At 40.9% G+C, this 25,211-nt stretch overlaps 1 protein-coding gene across 1 annotated transcript in view; it reads left to right on the top strand.

The window, feature by feature from the left end:
- The first annotated feature begins 899 nt into the window (after positions 1 to 899).
- The window catches only part of LOC122649523 (mitochondrial substrate carrier family protein B-like), a 46,285-nt gene continuing 21,973 nt past the window's right edge, over positions 900 to 25,211 (top strand). The window contains exons 1-5 of the mRNA XM_043842709.1: positions 900 to 1,105; positions 1,213 to 1,362; positions 24,517 to 24,618; positions 24,697 to 24,767; positions 24,852 to 24,919. Of these exons, the coding sequence (XP_043698644.1) occupies positions 938 to 1,105; positions 1,213 to 1,362; positions 24,517 to 24,618; positions 24,697 to 24,767; positions 24,852 to 24,919 (559 nt within the window). The 5' untranslated portion in view covers positions 900 to 937. The remainder of the gene's footprint in view (positions 1,106 to 1,212; positions 1,363 to 24,516; positions 24,619 to 24,696; positions 24,768 to 24,851; positions 24,920 to 25,211) is intronic.

Genomic DNA, 25,211 nt, shown 5'->3' with positions numbered 1-25,211 from the left:
AGTTATGACATATTCATGAACAACATTGATGGTTGTGCTGATTTTATTCGAGGGCCATGATATCTTTTTTAGTATGGACATTGCATTTTCAAATGGATGTTTATAATCATAGTTTTCAAGGCATCGCCTATGCATCTAGTCAAGTTGTATGCCTTTGTCGTCTTGGTCGCCTTGCGTGTAGGACCCTTCAATGCCTTGGGTCGCCTAGATATTGTGATAACTATGTTTATAGTCCTAGGAAGTTTTTCCTTAAGAACCAATGAGAAGAGAGAGAACCCACATTTGGTCAAATGGGGGAGTACATAATTGGGAATTCCAGAAGCAATAGAAGATGGATGCTTTGTTCTTATTCCTTTCCCTAAAGAAAGAGGAGATAGAAGCTATTATGTCATCTTTTTTGCTGAAACCGGGGGATTATATTTTTGCTGAAATGAGGAGATTGTCAGTGTTGGTTGATTTTCTGTCAGCGGGAAAAGATTGCTGCAGATGGTTATATCAGCCCAATCTTCTGGGCTCATGAATGTTGCGCAAATTGTGATTACCTATAGACCTCCAGGTTGGCCTAGATGTGGGTATATTATTGTGCTGCAATTGGTCCTTCTCTAGACAGCTTAAAGTGGTATAGAGTCATTGCTATGATGCTGCTTCTGTCTTGGCTTTCACGGGTTTTCCTTAATTAGCTTAAGATTGGTTGTGGAAGATTTTTGTGATATTTGTGAGTTTTTTTTTATTCGACTTTATTTAGGCTGTTATTTTCTTAAAATATTTCTGTTAAGAATTCTATCATTTGTTGGAAATTAATTTGGGAAGATTTGAAGAGGTTTCTGGGGATATCTATAACTACGTCATACTTTTTTCTTTTGAAATTGATGAAGAGTTGAAGTTCTTTTCTTACACTTGGTTATTTCACATAGTTTTTTCTCTTTAGGTTCAAGGTATGCACTCTGATGTTGCGAGTTTGAGCAAGGCTAGCATTTGGCGTGAGGCTTCACGTATCTTTTCTGAAGAAGGTATTAGAGCATTCTGGAAAGGGAATCTCGTCACAATTGTTCATCGTCTTCCTTATTCTTCTATCAGCTTCTATGCTTATGAACGCTACAAGAATGTGCGTACAACTGTCTGAATTAATCGTTGCATGCAGTTCATTTGAAGTGGTATTATTATCTTCATAGATTTTGGTCAATAAGTTTTCATTTTCATTTTCATTTGCAGTTACTCAAGTTGATTCCTGGGCTACAAAGTAATGGAGAAAACATTGGTGCGGACCTTTGTGTGCGACTAGTAGGTGGTGGCTTGGCTGGAATAACGGCTGCATCCATCACATATCCATTGGATCTAGTGAGGACACGTCTTGCAGCTCAGGTAATGTCAAACAGATACTAGAAAAGTTAATTTATTATGTTCAGTTTTAGTATTTTATATTTATTGAATGCTAGTTATTTCTGGCTCTCTTAAGTCTTAAGTACACTGATATTTAAGCTTTTTCTCATCCTACATAAAATATTAGTGAATAATCATATATACTAAAATGAATGGTTGGTTGATTTTTTCCTTGCCTAATTTCTATGTAACTGAACCCTAATACACGATCTACCAACAGGTTGCAACAGAAAAATGAAAAGCAAATGTATATGTTTTTAGTTCCAAGCATAGTTGTCAAGGTGCCGCTTAGGCGTCCAGAGGGTTTTGTTGGGGCCTAGGCAACCTCCGCCTTATTGCAAGGTGCCTTGCACTGGTTTTTATCGATATCGAACCCGGTATTGGCCCTTATTTATGCCAAAAATAATTTCATTTACTTAAGATATTATTCATAAATAAGCAAATACCCCCTATTTGAATCCAATAAAAATAGTTAAAAAATAAAATTCCAAAAAAATAGAAAGTCCATCCCCAGTTCAAGAACAAAAATTGGATTTTTGACTGTAGGTAAAATTTTCAATTTTTTAAAGCGGGGGTTTTTATCAAATCTAAAAATTCTATAAATCTTAATATGGTAAAATATTGCTAAAAAACAAAAGTGCTGTAAAATATTCATTTATTTTGATATCTTAAAAAATATTCATTCGAAGCGATTTTGACAGCGTTCGCGCATTCCAAATAAAGTTTGACCGGAACATAACTTCTTCAATATAAATTAGATTTAAGCAATTTTGGATTTGTAAGCTGGTTTTGTGCTCTACCTAATACTAAAAGTCCCATGTAAAAATAAAATCATCTGACTAGTCAAACTTCTTAGAGAACAAGAACATTGCTCTAAATCGAGAACAATTTAATTACTTATAGATAAGATCATATTTTCTAAGAACTGTATAAACCAAATGTATGTTTGATTGTTTCAAACTTCCAATAGACATAATTCGAGAATTCGCGAGATCTCGCCGAGATCTCGGCGAGTTTCTCGATTTTTTGAGAAACCGAGACGAGTTGGCATATGAGTTGCAAAAGTGCAACAACTCAACCGAGATCTCGAGATCTCGAGAATCTTGACCCAAACTCCTTTATATGAGTGCCAGATCTCGAGATCTTGGTGGAAAATCTTGGTATACAGACACCTATCTATGCAAACCTTGGTATACAGACAGTTATTTAGGCCAGGAACTAAGACAAACACTTATTTATGCCTAATATCATTTAAGTAAATGTTTTTGTATTTGTATTTCATTTACTTAAGATATTATTCGTAAATAAGCAAATACCCTCGTATTTGAATCCAATAAAAATAGTTAAAAAATAAAATTGCAAAAGGAAAAAAAGTCAACCTCCCAAGTTCAAGAACAAAAACTGGATTTTCGGCGGTAGGTGTAATTTTTAACTTTCTAATGCTGGGGTTTTTCTCAAATCTAAAAATACCATAAATCTTAATATGGTAAAACATTGCTAAAAATCAAAAGTGCGGTAAAATATTCATTTGTTTTGATGTCCAAGAAAATATTTTCATTCAGAGCGATTTTGACGACATTCGTGCACACCAAATTAAGTTTGACAGGTACATAATTCCTATTTGGACTTTGTTTTTGCAAAATTTGATAGTGCCATTGTGTTTAAATGGCCTAAAATAGGCTGAATACCGAGTTTCAGACCCAAATTAGATCTAATACCCACCGAGTTGAGGCTTTGAGTCGGAAAAAAAAAATGCACCAATTCGGCGAGATCTCGACTCGACTCGGTTTTTCAAGGGACCGAGTTCCGAGTTTTAGTACCTTGCCAATAGATTGCTTCTTCAGTTCTGTTGTCTTCTAGTTTTATGTTGATTTTTGATGACTTGATGTGGCTTAATATTGATTTTTGATGACTTGATGTTACTTAATGTTGAATTTTGATGACTTGAGAAGGCTTAATGTTGATTTTTGATGATATAAGGTATATATTGTAGCATACTAAATAATGTTAGAAAATGGGGGAAATAAAAAATAACACTTGGGGGCGCCTTGTCGCCTAAGTGCTTAGACACCCCTCCAATGCCCTTGGGTCGCTTTGCCACCTTGACAATTATGGTTCCAAGAGGTTGTTCATGCTAAATCTTAAGGTATCCAGTGGGATGCAAGTGTACCTGATGGCTGTGTTTTGTTCGTGGAGGTGGGCCCTACATTATTTTTCTGCCCAGGGGGGGGGTTGTAAAGACAGCGATACTTAAATTGGGGGAAAGTGGCAATTTTCCTAGAGTTGGCCCATTTGGTCGGCCATTTTTTTTGGAGAGAATTTCTATTTTTATTAGACGAAAGTATGCCAATTTGTCATTGTATTTACAAAACGTGCCCCTAGCATCCCTTCCCTTCTGTTTCTACCTTCTCTGTCCCAAGAAAAACAACCATTCAGTTCCTCCTGCTAATACAACACCAACTTCTCTTTTCTACTCTTAGTTGTAGCTAAGACCATATCCAGATGATCCTTATTGGAAGAAAACAACTTGTGCTGCCATAGAATTTTTAGGTTGGCATCTGTGTTTTCCCTTTTTTTCCCTTCCTGAAATGCATATGCAGATCAGATTGATTAAGCTCCAGCCAGTGAGCTACGACGGGGGAGAGTCAGCATGGTCCCGTGTGCAGAAGATCTCTCTTTGAGGAGGTCAGACTGAATAAGCTCAGAAGAATAGATTGTTAAATCGTTGATGAGCAGTGCAATGTCTGTGCTTCTGTTACTCATATTTGGATCTCAGGAGATCAGATTGATTAAGTTCTTTCTCTTTGTGTGTGTGTGATTCTGGTGGAGCTCAATCAGGCCAGCAAACCCTTTCTCTGTAGTTGCAGATGAAGAGAGGTTAGATTTAAGAGAGAGGGAGAGACACTGAGACAGAAGGGAGCTCTCATCCAGAAATCACTGGATGTTTGGTGGTGGGGTGGAGAAGACAGAAAGAATAACTTTGTAATCTGTGTTCTCCTTGTCCTTTCAAGAAAATGTTACCTTTTACCTTGCAATTAGGAAATTGGTAGAGTTTCCTGTACTGTAGCTTCCCACCGTTCCTAGTCCCTAGCATCCAAACACAGATGCTATGTAATTTTTATCGATAATGGAAAATCTGGAGGTTCTTAACTCCTGAATTAGAATTAGGAATATATTAAGCCGATGGGCCACTTTTAGTGGTTTAAATAAAGCCTTGACTGTTTAGTTTCCTTTACACCAATTCGTATTACTGTTGCCTTTGGGTATTAATAGCAAATGGTTCAGGTTCATATCACAAACTGCATGGTCAGAGGTTGTAGCATGCCTACTTCCATTCTTCTATCATTGTTGGTTTCTTACTCTCCAAGCTAAAGTAGTAGTCCATCGTATGCTGAGATATTGTCCTTCCCTTGGTTTTGAGGTGTTTTTTTGTTGAATGTCACTCTTAGATGATAGTTGAGTATCATCGGGGTTTAACATCATAATGTGGAGACCTGTTGCACACCATAGTTGTCAAGGCGTCGCCTAGGCATCCAGGCAGATTTCTAGGTGCATAGGTGGCTGCCGCCTTATTGTAGGGCACCTTGCACTGGTTTAATTGGTATTGGACCAGGTTCCGTAATTGTCAAAGCGTCGCCTAGGCGTCCAGGCGCGTTGGCCGACTTGGGTGCCTAATTGGTGTCGCCTTAGATTGGACCCTCTCCAACGCCTTATGTTGCCAAGACGCCGTGACAACTATGCTAATCACCCGAAGTCTGGGGGTGAGGAAACAAACATATGATCTAGAACCTCAGGTCAAATTAATAGTCAAACTGGAGCATAGTTGTCAAGGCGAACCAAGGCGGTGGAATAAGGGAATTAGAAGAGAATTAGTAATAGTAACAAGAATAAGTTAGCAAGAGTCGGCAGGAATAAGGGTATAATATAACCAGATACAAATATTCAATCATACAACAGATATACAATCATACAACAGTGCAAACTTCCAATCAGAACTTGAAATCATGTAAGCAGCCATCAACACTAATTCACAGTCATCAGGAATGAAACACAGAAGATGCCGCTGCTGCTGGCTGGAATATTCACCGTAGTATTGCCGGAAGTGGAACTGTGGTAGGTGGTACACTAGGGTTTGGTTAACACTTAAACTGAATAAAACAATGGAATGGGTCATTGTTCATTTTAATTTTTTAACGAAGTGATTGCATGCTTCTCACCTGCATGATACTATGTACACAAACAAATAATATTGTAAAAAATATCTTCTGTTTACATTAAAAAAGGGAAATTATCATCGCCACCCCCTGAGTTACACCCTTATTTTATGGCAACCCCACTAAGTACCCGAATATCAAAATGAACCCAAAATCTAATGGGGTTAACCTTTTAACTGTTAAGTAGTGATGTCAGCAGGTTAGTTGTTTTTAAAAGACAATTGTGCCCTTGTTAACCACTCCTCCCCAACTCCACCTCCACCATGCCCTCCCGTCCCTTTCTTCCCCAGATCGGGCGACACTTGAAGGTGTTTGCTCGTGTCCTCAATCGGCGGACTGCGTACCACTGATAAGAATCAGTGGCCACTGTTCTCTAACCCGACTGCAATCTCATTCAATTGCGCTGCGGAGAACAAACTTAAGCTGCCAAAAGATAAGAAGGTTACATTGTGACTGGGTTGTGAGTCAAGCCACATCAAAAACTTGTCAGCAATCAGCATCATCGTGATTGTTGGATTGCATGGGCCAGAATACAGTGGGGGTATTCTGGATTTTTTACTATTTCTATTTTGTGTACAGCCATCTCGGCTATGTTAGGGGCAATACTGTCCATGTATTTTTGACTCTATATTATAAATACATAACTTGGGGTCTGTCTTAGACTATCCTAGCATTCAAACTCTAATTCTGATCTGTTAACATGGCATCAGAGCAGGTTTCGAATTAGGGCTCTCCATCCCTCCATTCTAGATCTCTACTTCTCCCTTTTTCTTTCTCAATCTCCCTTTCCTCCACCTCTTTTCTTTTTGTTCTTCATTCTCACATAGGGCAGCACTGATGAGGGGATCCATAGATCCAGTTGCTGTCCTCCATCACCTCATTCCATGATACAAAAATTCTGATTGATAGGAGCTTATACTTTGTCTGCGAAATTTGAAGCCTTCAAGTTTTTTTTTCTTGGACTGATTCAATCTCAACTACAAGGAATCTGTCCACCTTATTAAAGATCAAGAATTGCAGCAGAATTATTGGACAAGCATCTATCTCCAGCCATATTTGAAGACCACCTCAAGATCGATTTTTTTCCCATCTCAGGTTTTTTCCAAAACCCTGACAATAATCGATCTTGGGGTTATTAATTTTGGTTGCTGCTGATTTTTTGAAGGGTGATCCAGCACTCATAAGAGCACACTCGAGCCTTCTTTCAGCTCCATCCAGTGAAGATTTTGAAGCCTTTTCTGCTATATCGATCTCTCCAAAATCAGGGTTTTTTTCAAAACCTTGACAAAATCGATTTGGGGTGTTGTCCTGTCTGTCATTGTTGATTTTTGGAGACCTATTTTGTCATCATTCCAGGAGTTCCTCCTTCAATTTTTGGAGCTTCTCTTGGAGGTTTTACTGGATTTCTCCTTCAGCCAGCCCTTCTGTGACTTGGGTTCTTCTCTGCTGCGCTTATAGGTGACTCAGCCACTTCCACTGCTACTTCTGATCACGATGGCTCAGGCAAAACAGAATATCACAATTTTCCTCCTAATCCCATCAAACTGGATGGCTCCAATTACTTGCTATGGTCTTGATCTGCATCCTTTGCCATTGCTGGCTGTGGCCTTACTGGCCATATTGATGGCACCAGTGTTACCTGTTCCTCTTCAAAGTAGGTGGCTTGCGAACAATGGGGTTCTCATGTCATACCTGATTAGTTCTTTGACTTCAGACCTTGCACATGGATTTCTTCTCCTTGATACAGCTTCTCAGATTTGGTCTGCTTACAAGGAAACAGACAGGCAACTTGGCAATGATGCCCAAGTTTATGAACCCAGGAAGAAGGTCCTTCACACTACTCAGGGAGAATTATCTGTCTCTAAATACTATACTACTTTGCGCAGCCTCTAGCAACAATTGGACCACTTTTCTGATTTCCACCCTACTACAACCATTGACTTTGCTGCCTATGAGAAACATGTGGACAAGATCAGGGTCTATGATTTCTTGGTAGGGTTGAATGTGGAGTATTACCAGATTCTTGTTCAAGTGTTGGGCCATTCTCCTTTTCCCACACTTAAACAGTCCTATAGAGTACAGACTGCTGCCCCGGTTACTACTGGACCTGTTGCGAGCACTGTCATAAACCTTACCACACCAAAGAGAAATGTTGGAAAGTTCATGGGAAACCAGCTAACTGTGATGCTAAACGGGTTGCCAAGAAGAAAAAAACTGTTACTACAGCCCCGACTACTGCCATTGGTCTATCCCAGGATGATCCACAGGCATTCCTACGTGTGCTAAAGTCTTCCACTGCTGCTGCCTCTACTACATCCGCTACTGCTAATTCTCCTGCTCCTTCAGGCATGGTCCGAAAACTCGGGTCTCGGAGCCAACTCGGCCCACGAAAAAACCGAGTTGGCGAGATCTCGTTGAGTTTTTGCAATTTTTTTTTTTTTTTTGACTCGGAGGCTCATCTCGGTGGGTTTTAGGGCTTTGTTGGGTCTGAAAATTGGTACACAGCCTATTTTAGGCCATTTAAACACAATGGCATTATTAGATTTTGCAAAAACAAAGTCCAAATATGACTTTTACATCAGACTCTTAGTTGCTAGGTGGCGACATATTAAAATAGCATAATAGATACATTAATGACATAATTTATGCACATAGAACTCAAACAAAACATTCAATTAATAGGAAACAAGTTAATAAGCATTACAAATGTTTAAGTTACAAGTTACAACTTCATCACATAAAATGAGATTGAATGGCATATTCATTCCCTATTTGTACCACATAGTCTTCTCATAACATATTGTTGCTAAACTGTTGTGTATAGTCCTCCACAACATTCATATAAGAGTTTTCATCCACATATGCCAACATCCCTAATCTAGGGTATAACTGTTCTACAGTGGAGTTAGACCGTTGCCATGAAGGATGAGATGTACCGCTTATGCTACTGTCATATTGAGGAGTGCCTGGGACTTGGAATGTGGACGGATCGATGGACCCAATGCTGGACCCAATGCCAGACTCACTACTTTGATAGTCATACGCATGTGTTGGCGCTTCAAATTGACCATAGAACTATATTCGAACCGTGCTCACGCCATAATCATACTCATAATGAGGTTGATATGATTGCCACAGCTGATGCTGACTACCAGTATCCATACTCATGCTTCCAAAACTTGCTACCATGGTGTTCATACTCGTGTCATCATACTGAGGTTGGTTCTGTTTGTGACCCGTCCTTCTCTTGTAGGTTTTGCTATGGCCACCATGGTCTTGATCTTGTGTGGCATGTGTAAACTGAGACTCACCTGTGAAACGTACAGGGTCCTGCTGTGTTTCTACTTCTTGCTGGTATTGGTCGCGCATCCCCTTATGACGATCATCATAATACCCACTAGCAGGCATGCCACCACCAGTACCACCACGACGTCTACTACCACCACCACTTCCAGCAGGAGGGTCATCACCACCAGCAGGGTCGTCACCATCACCATCATCATCATCATTAGGAGGAGTTCCTGTTGTAGCCTCAAATGGTCTCGGTGACTGAGAATGTGCACGCCCCTCTTGCGACATATAGTCCTCAACATCTGTGCCGGTTACGGACACAATAGTGGAATCAGGCCTACCTCCAGGCTCATCCATCTCTGGTGCACCACGATCCCTCACCCACTGGAATAGGGGATCCTCATCCTCATTAGAGTCCTCCTGGAATATGTTGGCTAGCTCGATGGGCTCTTTGTCATTCTTCTCAAATTCTTCATTTATGTGCCTCATCCTTAGTCTCATATTATAATGCAAATACACCAGTTGCTCTAGTCATTGACTACCCAATCTATTCCGCCTCTTTGAGTGTATCAAGGCGAATGTACTCCAGTTGCGCTCGTAGCCAGAGGATGAACAGGTTTGTGACAGCACTTTGATTGCTACCTTCTTCAGGTTGGGTGAACTTGTACCATACAACACCCACCAGTCAACTGCATTATAAACAAAGAATATTAAGAATATGTAAATTGTAAAGGGATAAAATTATAAGTCATATATGTAAAATCATGCCACATTGCCACCTACCAGGGTCTGACTTTTGTCTACCCTCCACTGCAGATTTTCGACCGAAACTTGCTGAGGCCTCTCTGAAGGCCTTGATCTATTTACATTTGAAATTTGAAACAGTGTTAGAGGCATCAGTATTTGCTATTTAGTAATTACATTCCTTTACTGACTAGCAAAATACCAAAGTCCCATAGTCTCACCTCATCATTGCAGTCAGATTGTGTCTTGGGATTGACCTCCAACTTCTCAATAACAGCTTCAACTGCCAGTAACAAATTCGTGTCCAGCCCAAGATCATGCGAGTACTGGTACTTTGGATTCAAATAGTATGCTAGTAAAGGGGAAACCACAAATATAAGTTGTTAGTGACTTACTACTGTAGAGGTTTGAATATGTAAATGTAAAAACTCACATAAAGTGTATAGATGTTGAAGTGTTGAACTCACCAGCTTTATGCAAGGGATGACTCAAGTGCTTCTCCCATCGCTCATCAATGATGTTAATGTATGAGCGAGCACTTCGGGGTATTGCAGCTCGGACCATTTCCTTCAGCTTTTGCAGGGCAGCATATATGTGGGGCAAGGTAGGCTTCTTCTCAGTGTCAACCATCCTTAGTACTACCACCACTGGTTCTAATATGGCAACAACTTTATATAAGTCATTCCAACATCCGTTACTTGCAATGGTCTCTTGTGCTGCCTTCCCTTCTTGTGTCCTAGAGCCTGGCCAAGTAAACCATTGGTCACTTGCAAACATTAACCTCAGACCTACCACCTTTGACTGGATGCTCTTCAATGCAATGTAATTGGTGGCAAATCTAGTGACACTTGGCCTCACTAAATCCCCCTTGCATTTCTCCCTCATCAAGGCTAAAGCATAACCATGGTTATACACAAAGGTGGTCACTTGCCTTGCCCTATTGACCACACCAGCCACCAAAGCTTTTTTCCCCCATGTCCTTCAGCATTAGATCAATAGAATGGGCTGCACATGGAGTCCAAAAGAGGCGGATCCTCTTACACTTCTTGTTCATCAGTTTCTCTCCAGCCTTCTTAAAATTAGAACCGTTATCCGTCACAATTTGGATAACGTTCTTTGCTCCTATATCTTCCTCTACCACTTGCTTCAGTAGCTTGTACAAGTATGATGCATCCTTGACATGCTTTGATGCATCAACAGACTTCAAGAAGACAGTCTTCCCATTACAACTCACCATGAAATTTATAATGGACTGTCTAGTAGGTCCAGTCCAACCATCAGCCATAAGAGTAACCCCATATGTGTCCCACAATGGCTTCAGACCCTCTATGTACTCTTTCAGCTCCTCTACCTCTTTAGGCAAATATACATTATACAACTCATATGGTGTAGGCCCCTTCCATCCTGGGCCAGCCCTCCCTGTAGCATCAAGAAATGCATTATAATAGGTTCCTTGAGCTACATTAGCTGGAATGCCATTGTATAGCATGAACTTGCTGAAGGCTTTCCATGCATCCTCTTGTTTACCACTAAACACTTGTGAGATGGTTGGCTGGAAGGCATCTTGTTACCTAAAGGTAGATGGATCCTGCTCAAAAATGGTATCTGGGGAACGTGCTCGTGGTCGGGCTTGGGGCCGTGGGATATCTCTTGTGCCAGTGCTTCTCCTCCTCTCATCTTCTTGCACTGGTGCAGCTGAGCCAGATCCACCAGCTCCTCTTGCTTGCTCGTATGCTCTGATATTGTCAAAATGAAAACTTTGCCTACTCGTTGCCAAAGTCTGCTGGTAAATCCTCCATTCAGCCTCTGATTGGAACTCACCATGTGGAGGCCTATATTCAGTATCATCTCCTACTCCCCCAAGGATGTCTACACCAGGCCTCTCTAGCACTGCCTCATCGAAAGCTATTTGTTGTCTCTCCCTCTCAGCTTTCTTTGTCCGTATTCTTAAATTTTGTGCCATTGCCAGTTTCACTTGGCTCGGAACATTTTGGCATTTGGCAACATTCTTGTCAAGACCAGACAAATGTTCCTTTAACCTAGTTGCTCCTCCAGAATTTAGAATCTTCCCACAGTAGTTATACTTTGACTTCTTTTTGTCCTCAGACATTGGGACTCCATGTAAGCATGCTATATCCCCCATTGTGTAACCCTTATCTGATTTTTTACACTGTTACATAAAAAAACATGTATTAGTAACTATTATAGACTTAAAGTAAGGTAATAAACATTTAAAAGTATTGTATTTATAACTATTACACATAATATGAAGCTACTAGAACAATCAAATACCTATCTCTTATTTATTCCCTAACCCTAGTATTTATTTATTAATTAAAAATAATATTTACAATTTTTATTAAAAATAATTATACCTTCAAATATAAAATATTATAACATAATGATGTATTTGACATCATTTGAAGTTGGACATTATGTACAACTGTTGTGCATAATTTTCCAACAAAAACAGGTATTTTTCCTTAATGTTATATATTTTTTAACTATTAAAATAATATAATTATTAAATCTGAAAAATAAAATATTTTTTCTAATGGGTGAAAAAAAAAAATGACTCCATGAGGCTGTAGAGTATGCAAACTAATCTAACATACATCAAGATCACATCCAAACAATAAGTATTTATCCTATTTTTTTTAATTTCTTTTTTGAAAAAATTCAATTTTTTTTTCAGAAATTATAATAAATAATTTAATAATCCAAAAAAATTCGGCCTCCATTAAGTGATAGATCGGCCTAACTTGTATAACATAACTCAAAATCACACCCATCTATCAAGATTTCATCAAATTTTTTTAAAAAAAATAGGTTTAGGGAAAATGGGTTTACCTTTCAAAAAACCTTCACAAACTTGAGCAATCCTCCAAAATTTAGCTGCAATCTTCACTTTGCCCCCAAATTCAGCTTCCAAATGTTTCAATCCAACCAAAAAATGAACATGGAAAGAGAAGATTGAGAGAAGAAGAGAGTTGGAGAGAAGAAGAGAGTGTTGGAGAGCTCTCTGTCGACAGAATAGGCAAAAACAGACTTGTTTTAAGACTTAAAACAAGTCATTTGGGTCAAATCATGGTGCCCATACCCGAGATCCACTTTTCGACCCGAGATCTCGCCGAGATTTTGCATTTTTCATCTTGATTTTTCACTGGTTTTTGAAGCTTTTTCGAGACGAGATCTCGCCGAGATCTTGCACTTTTATGTTTCCCCTTCCATCTCGACTCGGATTTCTAAAAAACCTAGAATCTCGGCGAGATCTCGCGAGATTTCGGACTATGCCTTCAGGTTCAAACTTTGCCCGATCAGGTATTGCATTTGGTAGTCATTGTGCTTCAGTAGCTTCCCATCCTTGGATCATATATTCTGGAGCTACAGATCACATGACTGGTTCCTCTAACCTTTTCCATCGCTATTCTCCCACTTCTGGGAAAGACAAAGTCAAGATAGCTGATGGTTCCCTTTGCTCCATCTCTGGCAAAGGAATCATCACCTGCACTTCCTCTCTTACTTTGTCTTCCGTTTTGCATATTCCTGATTTTGCTACTAACCTCCTTTCTATTAGTAGTCTTACTCGTGATCTTAATGGCAAAGTAACTTTTTTTCCTTCCCACTGTGTTTTTTAGGTTCTGGTGACAGGGAAGACGATTGGATGCAGTAAATTGCAAGATGGATTGTACCTGCTTGATGATGGTCATCTTTCTCCACCAATAGCACTTCCTCTGCTCCACCAGAACTCCTTCGTCTCTTCGGAACTTTACCAATGACACTCTAAATTAGGTCACCCTCCATTAGGCACACTATCTTATTTATTTCCTGCTTTAGTAAAAGGTTGTGATAACCCTAATTTCTTTTGTGAGGCTTGTGTTCTGGCCAAACAGACACGTTCAACTTATTCTATTTCAAATAAAAGGAGTTTTTTTTGTTTTCATTTGGTGCATTCTGATATTTGGGGTGCTAATCGTAAAACTTCTCTTTCTGGTCATCGTTGGTTTGTTTCTTTTATTGATTGTCACTCTAGGAACACATGGGTATATCTTATGCACACAAAAAATCAGGTTTTTTCATGTTTTCAGCATTTTCATAAAATGGTCCAAACTCAGTTCCAGGCTACTCTCAAAATTTTAAGAAGTGATAATTGAACCGAGTATAAAGAATCTCAATTTAAAAAATACTTGGTTAATCATTGCATTATTCACCAGACTAGTTGTGTCGATACCCCAACCTAGAATGGTGTGGCTGAAAGGAAGAACCGCCACTTATTAGAGGTGGCTAGAGCTTTGATGTTTGCTCAACATGTTCCCTTCCAATATTGGGGAGATGCTGTTCTCAGTGCAATTTCTCTTATTAATAGGTTGCCTTCTCGAGTTCTCGACTCCCCTAGTCCAGCTAAAGTTTTACTTGGGGATTCCACCTTTGTGGTTTCCCCCGAAGTGTTTGGCTGTGTGTGTTATGCTAGTGATACAAAATCTCCTAGCAAACTTGAACCTCGGGGGTTACAATGTAATCTTTTGGGTTATTCTCCAACCAGAAAGGTTATAAGTGTTACCATCCCCCTTCCCGTCGTACTTTGGTCAGTATGGATGTTATTTTTCATGAAAGCCTTTCATATTATTCTTCACCACCCCTTCAGGGGGAGAGTTCTAGTGAAAGATGTGTTGACCTTTGAGGTTCCTCCTCTTTTATCCCCTATGGCTCCTGTCCAGCCTCTTATGGCTTTTGCCCAGCCTCCTGTGGCTGCTGCCTAGCCTCTTATGGCTGCTGCCTAGCTCCCTATGGCTGCTGCCCAGCCCCCTTTGCCTGTTGCCGCTTTATCCGAGGGGAATCCTTTACATGGGGAGATCATGGAAAATAGTAGTAGTGATGTTCCTATTCAAGGGGAGCTGACTCCAGTCCAGAGAACCATTGGTGAATTTCAGAAGAGAATAGACAACTCCAATACTATTACCTATAAAAAAGGATGTTCCAAAAAAGGGCAGCTTCAATCCACTATAGCATCAATACCCATCAAGTTGCCGACTCAAGATCCAGATCCTTCTTCTCCTGGTCAGACCTCTTCTTCTGACCTACCTATTGTTCATCGCAAAGGTACTAGGACTTCTACTCAATATCCTGTATCTCGGTTTGTTTCTTATAGTTCTCTTTCTCCTTCCTCTCGTGCATTTGTATCCTCTCTTTCTTCTGTTTCCTTTCCTAAAAATTAACAGGAAGCATCTACAGATGGAAAGTGGAAGGCAGCAATGTTGGAAGAAATGAGAGTATTGAAAAAAAAATAATATGTGGGATCTTGTGGCTCTTCCTCCAGGTTTAAAGCCAGTGGGATGTAAATGGGTGTTTATGGTCAAACAAAAGGCAGACAGAATAGTGGATCGATACAAGGCACGTCTGGCTGCAAAGGGCTTTACTCAAACATATGGAGTTGACTACTAGGAGACCTTCGCATCAGTAGCAAAACTCAACACTGTAAGAGTATTGTTATCTTGTGTTGTGAATCTTGGATGGGATCTTCAGCAGTTGGATGTGAAGAATGACTTCCTCCATGGAGAGCTAGAGGAAGAGGTGTATATGGACATTCCATCGGGTTTCTCTGATGGTACTACCAGGGGCAAGGTTTATAAATTGAAGCGTGCTCTCTATGGGTTGAAGCAATCACCTAGAGCTTGGTTCGGTAGATTTCACAAGGCTATGGTTTCTATGGGATACAAGCAAAGCAATGCTGATCGTGCCTTGTTCATCAAACGAGTTGGTGATAAGGTAACTATCCTCATAGTCTATGTTGATGATATTGTAGTGATCGAAAATGATGGTGATGAGATCAACAAATTGAAACTCTTCCTTGGCCGTGAGTTTGAAATAAAGGATTTGGGAACTCTAAAATATTTTCTAAGGATAGAGGTTGCTCGATCTTCAAAGGGCATCTTTCTTTCTCAAAGAAAATATATCCTAGATCTATTGTCTGAGACTGGGCTGTTAGGGTGTCATCTTTCAGATACTCCCATGGAAGCTACTACAAGACTCAAGGAGAAAGAAGGTGAACCTGTTGGCAAAGGAGGTTATCAGCGATTAGTAGGCGAATTGATCTACCTCTCTCATACATGACTAGACATAGCCATTGCCGTGAGTTTGGTAAGCTAGTTTATGCATGATCCTTATTTGCCTCATATGGAGGTAGTTCTTCGTATCTAGCGATATTTGAAGTCTGCTCCAAGAAAAGAAATACTTTTATCTCCCAGTGGTCATCTAAAAGTTGAAGCTTATATTGATGCCGACTGGGCTGGCTCTACTGATAGAAAATCAATTTTTGGATATTGTTCTTTTGTGGGTGGAAACCTTATCACATGGCATAGCAAGAAGTAGAATGTTGTGGCAAGATTCAGTGCTGAAGTAGAGTTCCGTGCGATGGCACAAGGAATCTGTGAATTTTTGTGGCTTAGAGGATTGTTGCAGGATATTGGTGTTGTTGTCCATCTTCCCATGATGCTATATTGTGATAATAAAGCGGCCATTAGCATTGCTCATAATCCTGTCCAGCATGATCGTACTAAGCATGTGAAGGTTGATCAGTTAGCCGATGTGTTCACTAAGGGGCTAAGTGGCAATGTGTTTCATTCTATTTTAGTCAAGTTGGGCATGCATGACATATATGCATCAATTTGAGGGGAAGTGCTGGATTGTATGGGCCAGAATATCGTGGGGGTATTCAGGACTTTTTACTATTTCTATTTTGTGTACAACCATCTTGGCTATGTTAAGGGCAATACTGTCCATGTATTTTTGACTCTATTATAAATACATAGCTTGAGGTCTGTCTTAGACTATCCAAGCATTCAAACTCTAATTTTGATCTGTTAACAATGATCACCACCTGTTTGATCATTGTCCCCAAGCAATGGTCCCATAGTGTAAACTGGTGGGGTTGGACTATTAGGAATACAAATTCCATCAGATAGTGCTTTGATTGCTCTGGGCTCAAGAGCTTCGAAGGTGTTAACAATGATTCTTCTTGATTTTGGCATGCAAACCTGGTTTCGATGAGTCATCTTCAACAGTTCTAATTGGATCTTCCTTTGCATCACACCTTCCAGAGCATGGAACTGGCTGATTTAATAAGGAGAGAATCATTAATAAGTCTAGACTTCCCCTCTTTGTCATCTTCATCAGGAGGTAATGGTTGATTCTCGCTCTAAATCCTATAGTAGCTCCAGTTCTAGTAAATTTCATCAATCTAGATATCTGGATTAGGCAGACATGTCACAGGAGAGGCCATTGATCTTTGGTTAAAAAGCAGTCTTTGCATTGTTGAATGTCCATTGTGAATGAATCTTGATGATAACTATCATCCATAGTTTCAAGTTTTCAAAGAAACCCCCCGGAACAAAAAAATACTGCCTCACAGATCGATCGATCGACAAGAAAATAAAATAAAGACAGACTGCTACTGTTTCTTTAAAAAAAAAATCAAAAAGTTCTTGGAGTTTACTTTTTTTTTTTGGTGAATAAGAAATTCATTACCAAAAGGAGAAAGAAATAAAGGCCCGAGAATCCGGGAGGAGAAAAAAAAAATACAACCAGCCAGACAAACCCCAAACCTCAAGAGGAGGGGAAACACTGAACAACAGATAGAGCTACAATCAGATCAAGCTAAAGAGAAACCACCCAAAGAGTAAGGTCCCAAGCAACGAATCACAAGTTTTAAAGTTGACCTTCTTCCCATTTGGATTATAGGGAGGAATAAGAGGAACCACCCATCTCCTGCTAAAACCACTGCTATCCGCTCTAGGATCTCCCCAAGTATTGGTGACTAAGTCAGAATTTAGGTCCCCCATAGGAGAGTCGTTGCCTGGAACTACACCCTGAGAACCTACATCACAACCATTGTGAGCATTGCTTTGGCCCAAACTGACAACAACCCTATCGTCAGCAAATGATGAAACAGAACCTGAAATCATCAAATTCTTTTGGTGAGAGAGTTCATTTACTTCAGGAGCTCCAGGATCCCATCTCGGAGGAGGTGGCTTAGGCACCCTCAAGCTTCTTCTACAAACACCCGACCTATTATTTTTTCCATTCATTGACTTCTTCTTCGACTTCTTAGACTTTGACCCCAACGAGGAGGGGGGAGAGGATGAGACAAATAGATTACCATCATCCGCCAAAACCTCTTCCACCGCGGAAGTACCTAACTCCACCATTAAGTTAACTTCCCCCACATGGGTATAACAAGAATTAGATATGGGAGGAGGTGGTCTTCTTAAATCTCACCTTCTTCAATCAAAGACCCAACCTCCATAGTGGGCTTCACCCTTAAGTCTACGACTAATTGCATCTTTTCAGCCTCATGCACAGGAGAAGTCCTTGAAAGCCTAGGCCCAGTAGGACTTAAGAGGTCCAACATGGCTGAGACTAGAGGACCATTAGAACCGTCCTCCACACCCATCTCAGAGTAAGTACTCAGGATTTCAGAATGATTTTTATTTGGGGTCAAACTGCAAGCAACAGTTGTGTTGGAACAGAGCTGCAAAGTGGATGAAAGCTTAGAGTGTGCTAAGTTCAGGCCTGCAGGCACTGCAGTAGAGGGAGCCTCAAGAAAAGGGCCTGAAGCAGTGGTGGCAGGGACCTCGGGCATTGAAGAGAGGAGGTTAGCAGAGGAGACACCCTCCATGGTCGGACCTTGCATCCCTTCCGGCTGGGCTGAGATCCAAAATCTTGGGTTCTAACTCGATTACAATAGGCTGGACTGAATTATGACCCGATCTTCTACCATTCCTAGAGCCTGAGCAACAAGTCATTTGACTTGCAATGACCTTGCCAAAATGAACTGCTGAATGCCCATAGGAGCAGCACGTCTCACATCTTGGAGGCAACCATTCAAAGTAAACTTCTTGTTCAAAGTTGGTACCTCCCTCAGGGTAACTAGTAATGGACTGTGGGAGCTCCGTCGTGGCTTTTATCTCGACACAAATCCGGGTGTATGAGAGACGATCTTTTGAGAGGGTGATGTTATCAGAATACAAAGGTACACAAGGAGCACTGCCTATCGAGCTGAGATCAACAGAGGTCCAGAGGTGGAACAGAAGCATAGAGAGGCGTGCCCAAATAGGGATGGATTTTACTTCCATCTCCTTCAAAGGCAAATCGGGTTTCCACGGTCTAACAATCAGAGGACTCCTCGCCAAACTCCAAGGTCCTTCTTCCAAGACTTTGATCTTATCTTCATCGTGGCTGAATTGGAATATAAGGTGGCCGTTATCCAATGCATTGATGACGACGTGCCTCGACAATCGCCACAGCTTCGGAAGGGTAGATTTGATGAATTCAAAGGATGGCCTGCGACCTACAAAGAATCCCACCACTGCCTTGCTCCATAGATGGAGTTCCTCGTTCATAACACTCGTAGGGCAGTATACGATAGGCTTACCTTCCACCATGGCTGGCAGAGAGAAGTGGAGAGGAAGTCCTTTAAGAGTTTGGGCAGCAAACCCAAATTGCGACGACCAAGAACTTGGGCCTCTTACAGCGGTGGTCGAGCACGTCGCTCCTGCTGGTGGAGCTCTCACAGACTCACCGAGTCCTGGAGTACCAATCCTTACCTGAGCTTCTCCCCGAACCTCCCCGGGGAGGCTGGGAGGCTCGGCCATAGAACCAGAACTAGGTTACTGACCAAGCATCGAGAGAGAGAGCTACAATGATCTCGAGAAAGAGAAAGGCCCTTCCACTTGGATGGGGGAGGTCCAAAAAATTCCTTAGAGTTTACTTTAATTGGTATAGTTCCTTAGAATAATCTCAGAAGCCAAGAAGATGATGCAGGTCGAGAGGAGACATTCAACAATGCCAAGCACGCACCACCGGATGTGATGGGTGGGACACCTGGGAATTGGAGATGAATGTTGAGATCTTTGATGCTTTTAGTGGTGCTGTTGTGGATAGTTGGGAAGTAGAAAAGAACAGCAAGGTCGGCACCACCAGAGGGGAAGTAGTAAGTGGGGACGTTGAGGGAAGTGGCGACATCGAAAGCTTTGGTGCAAAAGAAGTTGATGATGAAGGCTCGGATGGTGGTGGTGTGGGAGATGGTGTCGAGGGTGTGGTGCACGTTAGGATTGTTGAGACTAACGAGATCACATAGAAGGGTTTCATGATGGGTGGACGGAGGGAGAGAGATGGTGGGTAGGTGGTGGAAGATGATGGATAGGGTAGTGGTGGAGATGTGGCGGATGTAAGAAGCAGTGGAACCTAGGCCGGAAGGTGGAGTGGCGATGAGGATGGTGATGGAGAAGGAAGGATAGAGAGAGAGATGAACACGAGTAGAATATACAGAGGGAGTAGAAAGTTTTTTCCCTTTTTTTTCCTTTATCACAAAAAATGAACGGAGATTGCAGGTGGGTGGGTGGTGTTGCAGGTGGGTTACGGGAGTTGCATACGATGGGCGGTGGTATTCTGTGAAGAAGAGGGTGATGGTGTTGAAAGAGGATGGATTTTTTATTTTTTAGTGTAGAGGGTATTTTAGTCAATTGCAGTTCACAGAGTTAACCGTGTGAATATGGGTTAAGATTGATATTTGGGTACTTAGTGGGATTGCATTAAAATAAGGGTGTAACTCAGGGGATGGTATTGATAATTTCCCTTAAATAAAACATAAAAAGCAACAATTTAGACATCTAGACATCTCAAGGTGCTCATGCGTCACCCAGAGCACCAAAGCATTCACCTTTGTCCCTCTCTATTATTCAACTTCTCAAAATTACCCTTTTCTTTCATTTTAATTCCTGGTTTCTGGTTTTCGTACTAAAATTCTGTTGACTATTAACTTGCACAGAGAGAGGCTTCCACAGAAGTAGTTGAGAAAACTCATAAAGAAACCAGATTGTCCATTAACGGCAGAGTTCGACAAATCTGTTGCATAGTTGTCAAGGCGTTGCCTAGGCGCCACCTTGGCGTCCAAGCGGGAATCCAAGTGATAAGCGATGGTACGCTTAATGAGAGTCACGAAAGGCGTCTGCCTTGACCAACTAGGTGTCGCCAAGGCGGTTAAAGCGACGCCTTGGTGCGCCATGTGGTCAAGTCGGCCGCCTCTCTTGAGTGTGGTTTTTTTTTCGTTTTTTAATGCATTATTCCTTTATTCTATTTCTTTACTTTTTATTTGTTGATGTACAAGTATTTCGTATAATGCTGCTACATGGGATCATACAAAACTGAAATCCCTAAAAAGCTAAAAACCTAAAACTTCTCAAAAAGTAAAAAACCCTCGACCAGTTTTTTCTCTCTGCAAAGTTTGCGTAAACGAAGGCGGCAAAGCTTCTTCCTAGTTTCTCTTTTCCGGCACTGCTATTCCAGCAACTAGACTCAGACGAAGACCGCGAAGCTTCTTCCTAGTTCCTATCTTTCTGTCTCCGGCAAGGTGAGTATTCTAGTCACTTAGTAGTTAGCATAGTTGTCATGGCGTCGCCATATCGTCGCCATGGCACCGCCATGGCGTCCTGGCACTGGAGGTCTGTGCATATCGACCTACGCCATGGCGTCCTGTCTCTCTTTCCCTCTTCGATTTCTTCTTCTTTAATTTTTTGTTTCTTCCCCAACCTTAGACCCACTCCCTGCTTCCCAAAATCTCCAATTTTAGCCTTGGTTTAGTAACCTGCAACTAAGACATCCGCCAGATCTGATTTCAGATCTCACCATTCGGTTGCCAGTAGAATTTTGGGGCTATTTCTCGTTGGGATCGGCAGACCTTGGTGTTGCGATTTTGTTCCAGAAATTGCAGGGAGAATCGTCTTCATAAGGAGTTTCCTTTGCTGGAACTACTCCAGTTCACCGCCTCTCTGCCTCTCTTTCTATCGTGTTATTGCAAGGTTGAAGAAGACATTAAGTCTTTAAAATTGTAAGTAAGGACAACTTATATTATTTATATAAAACCCCTTATATTCTCTATTTCTATTCTGTTTAACCCATTCAGTTTTCTCTTTAACTCCATTAAACTACAGTTCTGCCACTCCTTTACAACTTCAGATTAATTATAATTCTGCCATTGCTCTTATAAATCTTGATTTATCTACTAGTTTGCCATTCAACTTTGCCATTCAACTTTGGATTTAATTACAATTCTGCCATGGTCGACATGATCGTCATGGCAACGCCATGGCGGGCGATGTGTCGATATATCGATCAGACACCGACTTGGATCGCCATGACGCCGTGACAACTATGGTAGTTAGTAGCCCCTACTCCATAGTCGTCGTCTTCTTCTACTCTCTTTTTTTTGGGTATTGCCTGCTGCTGCTTCTCTTTTTCTGTTTTGCTTGGATAGCTGCTCTGCTTCGTCTGCTTCTTCTTCTCTTTAACCAAGGTACTAAAACTCGGGTCTCGGTACCAACTCGACTCTTGGAAAAACCGAGAGGAGTCGAGATCTCGCCGAGTTGGTGCATTTTTTTTTTTTTCAACTTGAAGCCTCAACTTTGGGTCAACCCGAGATCTGGACCCGAGATCCGAGATCTCACCGAGATATGTCGAGTTTTGTCCAATTAGGTAAGGTATTTAAGTGGTAGGTGGGTTAAAATAATGGGTTGAAACCGAGAACCAACCGAGATCCGAGATCTCGTCGAGATATTGCACTTTTGAGACTCGTAGGCAATCTCGTCTCGGCTTTTCCAAAAACCGAGAAAGTCGAGTTCTCGAACTATGTCTTTAACGCACTAACCTGCTGCTGCTTCTGTTTTATTTTTTGTTTTTTGCTTGAATGCTTGGTTAACTGATCTTCTTCTTCTCTGTAGTTTGTAAGGCATGCTGCTTCTCTTTTTCTTTTTTGCTTGGATAGCTGCTCTGCTTCTTCTTCTCTTTAACGCACTAACCTGCTGCTGCTTCTCTGTAGTTTGTAACGCATGCTGCTACTACTTTGTATTTTTTTTCCTTTGCATAACTGCTGCTTCTTCTTCTCTGTTTTGTTTTTTGCTTTGTTTAACTGCTGCTGCTTCTTCTCTGTTTTTTTTTTGTTTGCTTTGTTTAACTGCTGCTTCTTCTTCTCTGTTTTTTTTTTTCTTTGTTTAACTGCCGCTTCTTCTTCTCTGTAGTCTGTAACGCCTCCTGCTGCTGCTGCTGCTGCTGCTTCTTCTTCTCTGTAGTCTGTAATGCCTCCTGCTGCTGCTGCTTCTCTGTTTTTTTTTTTTTTTTTGCTTTGTTTAACTGCTGCTTCTTCTTCTTCTTCTTCTCTGTAGTACTAGCACCTGCTGCTGCTTCTCTGTTTTTATGTTTTCTTTGTAATGGTGTATCACTAAAATAGATATTAGAATTAGAATATTAGATAGTGCTGTAGCTTCTCTGCTTCTCTGTTGTTTTTTTTTTTCCTTTGCAATGACATAATGTGATGATGAATTGATGATAGAGCAATGGATGCTGATGCTGCTTCTTTTTTTTCTTAGCAAGGATGAATCGGAATCATGATTATTCATTTGTGCTATGTCTTTTAGTTTCTTAATTAATTTATGATGTTTGATTATTCTGAATTTTAATGTATCATGTACATTTTTTCATTTTGATGACTTGAGGTGGCTTAAATTTAATTTTTAATGAAATAAGTTATGATACTATGATGCATCATGCCATCATGTATTGAGTGTTTAGGGGGGGCGGGGGAGGGGGAAAACTAACACTAGACCGCCTTTACCGTTTAGGCACCACTTAGGCCGGCGCTTTACCGCCTAAGCGCGTAGACATGCCTCCATCACCTTGGACTGCCATGCCGCCGTGACAACTATGAATTCTGTTGGGTAAATCACGGTGGTTGGTGTTGCAGCGGTTGGGGCTTTGCCACTGGCTATTTTTGGCCTGGGAGAGAGTGAGCGATGATGGACTTGGCTTCTCTTTGTCGGTAGGAGACTGATGTTGGAGGTGACCTCAGGTGGCGATTGATGGCGGGGGGCTCAGCCCAACCAAAAATGCGAGTGGTCCAGGTTTTTCTTTTGTTCGACCCTGGTTTGGGCCATCTTTTAACATGATTCCCCCTTTGTTGAACCTCGGCACCAGAATATGATTGTGTCAAACACGCAAAACATCAAAGAATTTCCTGCAAAATATGAACATTCCAATGGGCGAATTTCTACTGCCTACCTGATGGTTTCTTTAGGGAGAGGGAAGTTCCTTGTCATATTTCATCCCTTCGTCTTGATGGGTTCCTAGAAGCCTTAGATGATATGCTTCAGAAATCCAGAATTATGCAGAACCCGCAGTGAATTAGAAAGCACCAGATTCAATGGAAATTTAATAACTAAATAATCAACAAATCAGATGATCCTAAAATTCTTGTCGAAGGCCACTATAGTATTCGGGAATAACTCCTCAAAATCTGTTTGAAACCTGATGGTCAGATCTGGTGCTATGCTGGTATAGTACTAGGATTAGGATACTTGAAAAGAGAATTCCAGAATTGAATACTCATTGCAGAATTTAATGGACTCAAATCAATGATCAGAAGTGAGTCAAAACAGAAACAGAATTTGTCAATTGTAATAGGATGCTAATCTGAAACAGAAAATCAAATCTGATCTAAGAATAATCTGAAGTAGGATTCTAAGAAAACAATGTCAAATTTGATGACTGTCAAATAGGGGGGGGGGGGGAGATGCCATTTCATTTGGGCATTTATGCCAATCTGACTGCATTTAATGCCATCGCGCAAATGCATGGCCGTGCATGAAAACTTTTTCCTTTTTGGTATTTAGCACAGCCATCTGTTTCATTTATTTAAAATTGTTTTTCTATAAATTACGATTGCTTTAAAAATATACCCATGAAAGGGCTCATTAGATTCCTTGGTTTTTGTTGCGATTTACGTGCATGTTTTAGTTCCTTATTTGGTTTCTCGATACTCATTTTATTTGGACATTTACAGAGGAATGTGACATACTACAAAGGCATTTGGCATTCACTTTGTATGATTAGCAGAGATGAGGGTGTTCTTGGCCTTTATAAAGGGCTTGGGGCAACATTGTTGGTATGCTTCTTCTCTTGTTGTGGTTTTCTTTTTCCATACTATCATGTTTATTTTAATTGATTGCCATTGTATGTACAGGAGGTTGGGCCCAGTATAGCAATTAGCTTTTCTGGTTATGAGACGTTGAGATCTTCTTGGCAGTCGCGAAGGTAATTGCTTCATTACCAATTAGGCATCTTAATATGTCCAGATTATTGTACTACCTCAGTCTAATTCTGATATATTGACGGCAGGCCCCAAGATTCTACTGTACTTGTGAGCCTAGCTTGTGGCAGTCTTTCAGGCATTGCATCATCCACAGGTAAGTGATAAAATCTTACACGTAAAAAAGTAATATCCTTGATGTGTGTTGAAAACTAGGGGTATTTTAGTCTTATATTTTTTATTTTTGGGGTTCTCTGTTATTTTATATTAGTTCTGTTCTTAGTTTGTAAGGTTGTAATAAGTAAGGGGAATTTCATATATCCCTAACACCTTTCCTTCCTATTTTGTCTAAATTTAATTATGGCCAAATGTTCTCTGTGCTGGGGGCGCAGGCTGCACCCAGACACATGGGGGTGGGCGAAATGACCACCCTGCCCCCCTGAATGGCA

This window comes from Telopea speciosissima, chromosome 2, assembly GCF_018873765.1.
Source record: "Telopea speciosissima isolate NSW1024214 ecotype Mountain lineage chromosome 2, Tspe_v1, whole genome shotgun sequence".
NCBI classification, from domain to species: Eukaryota; Viridiplantae; Streptophyta; class Magnoliopsida; order Proteales; family Proteaceae; genus Telopea; species Telopea speciosissima.
The sequence above is the reverse complement of the archived record's forward strand: the minus strand, read 5'-3'. Positions and strand labels throughout refer to the sequence as shown.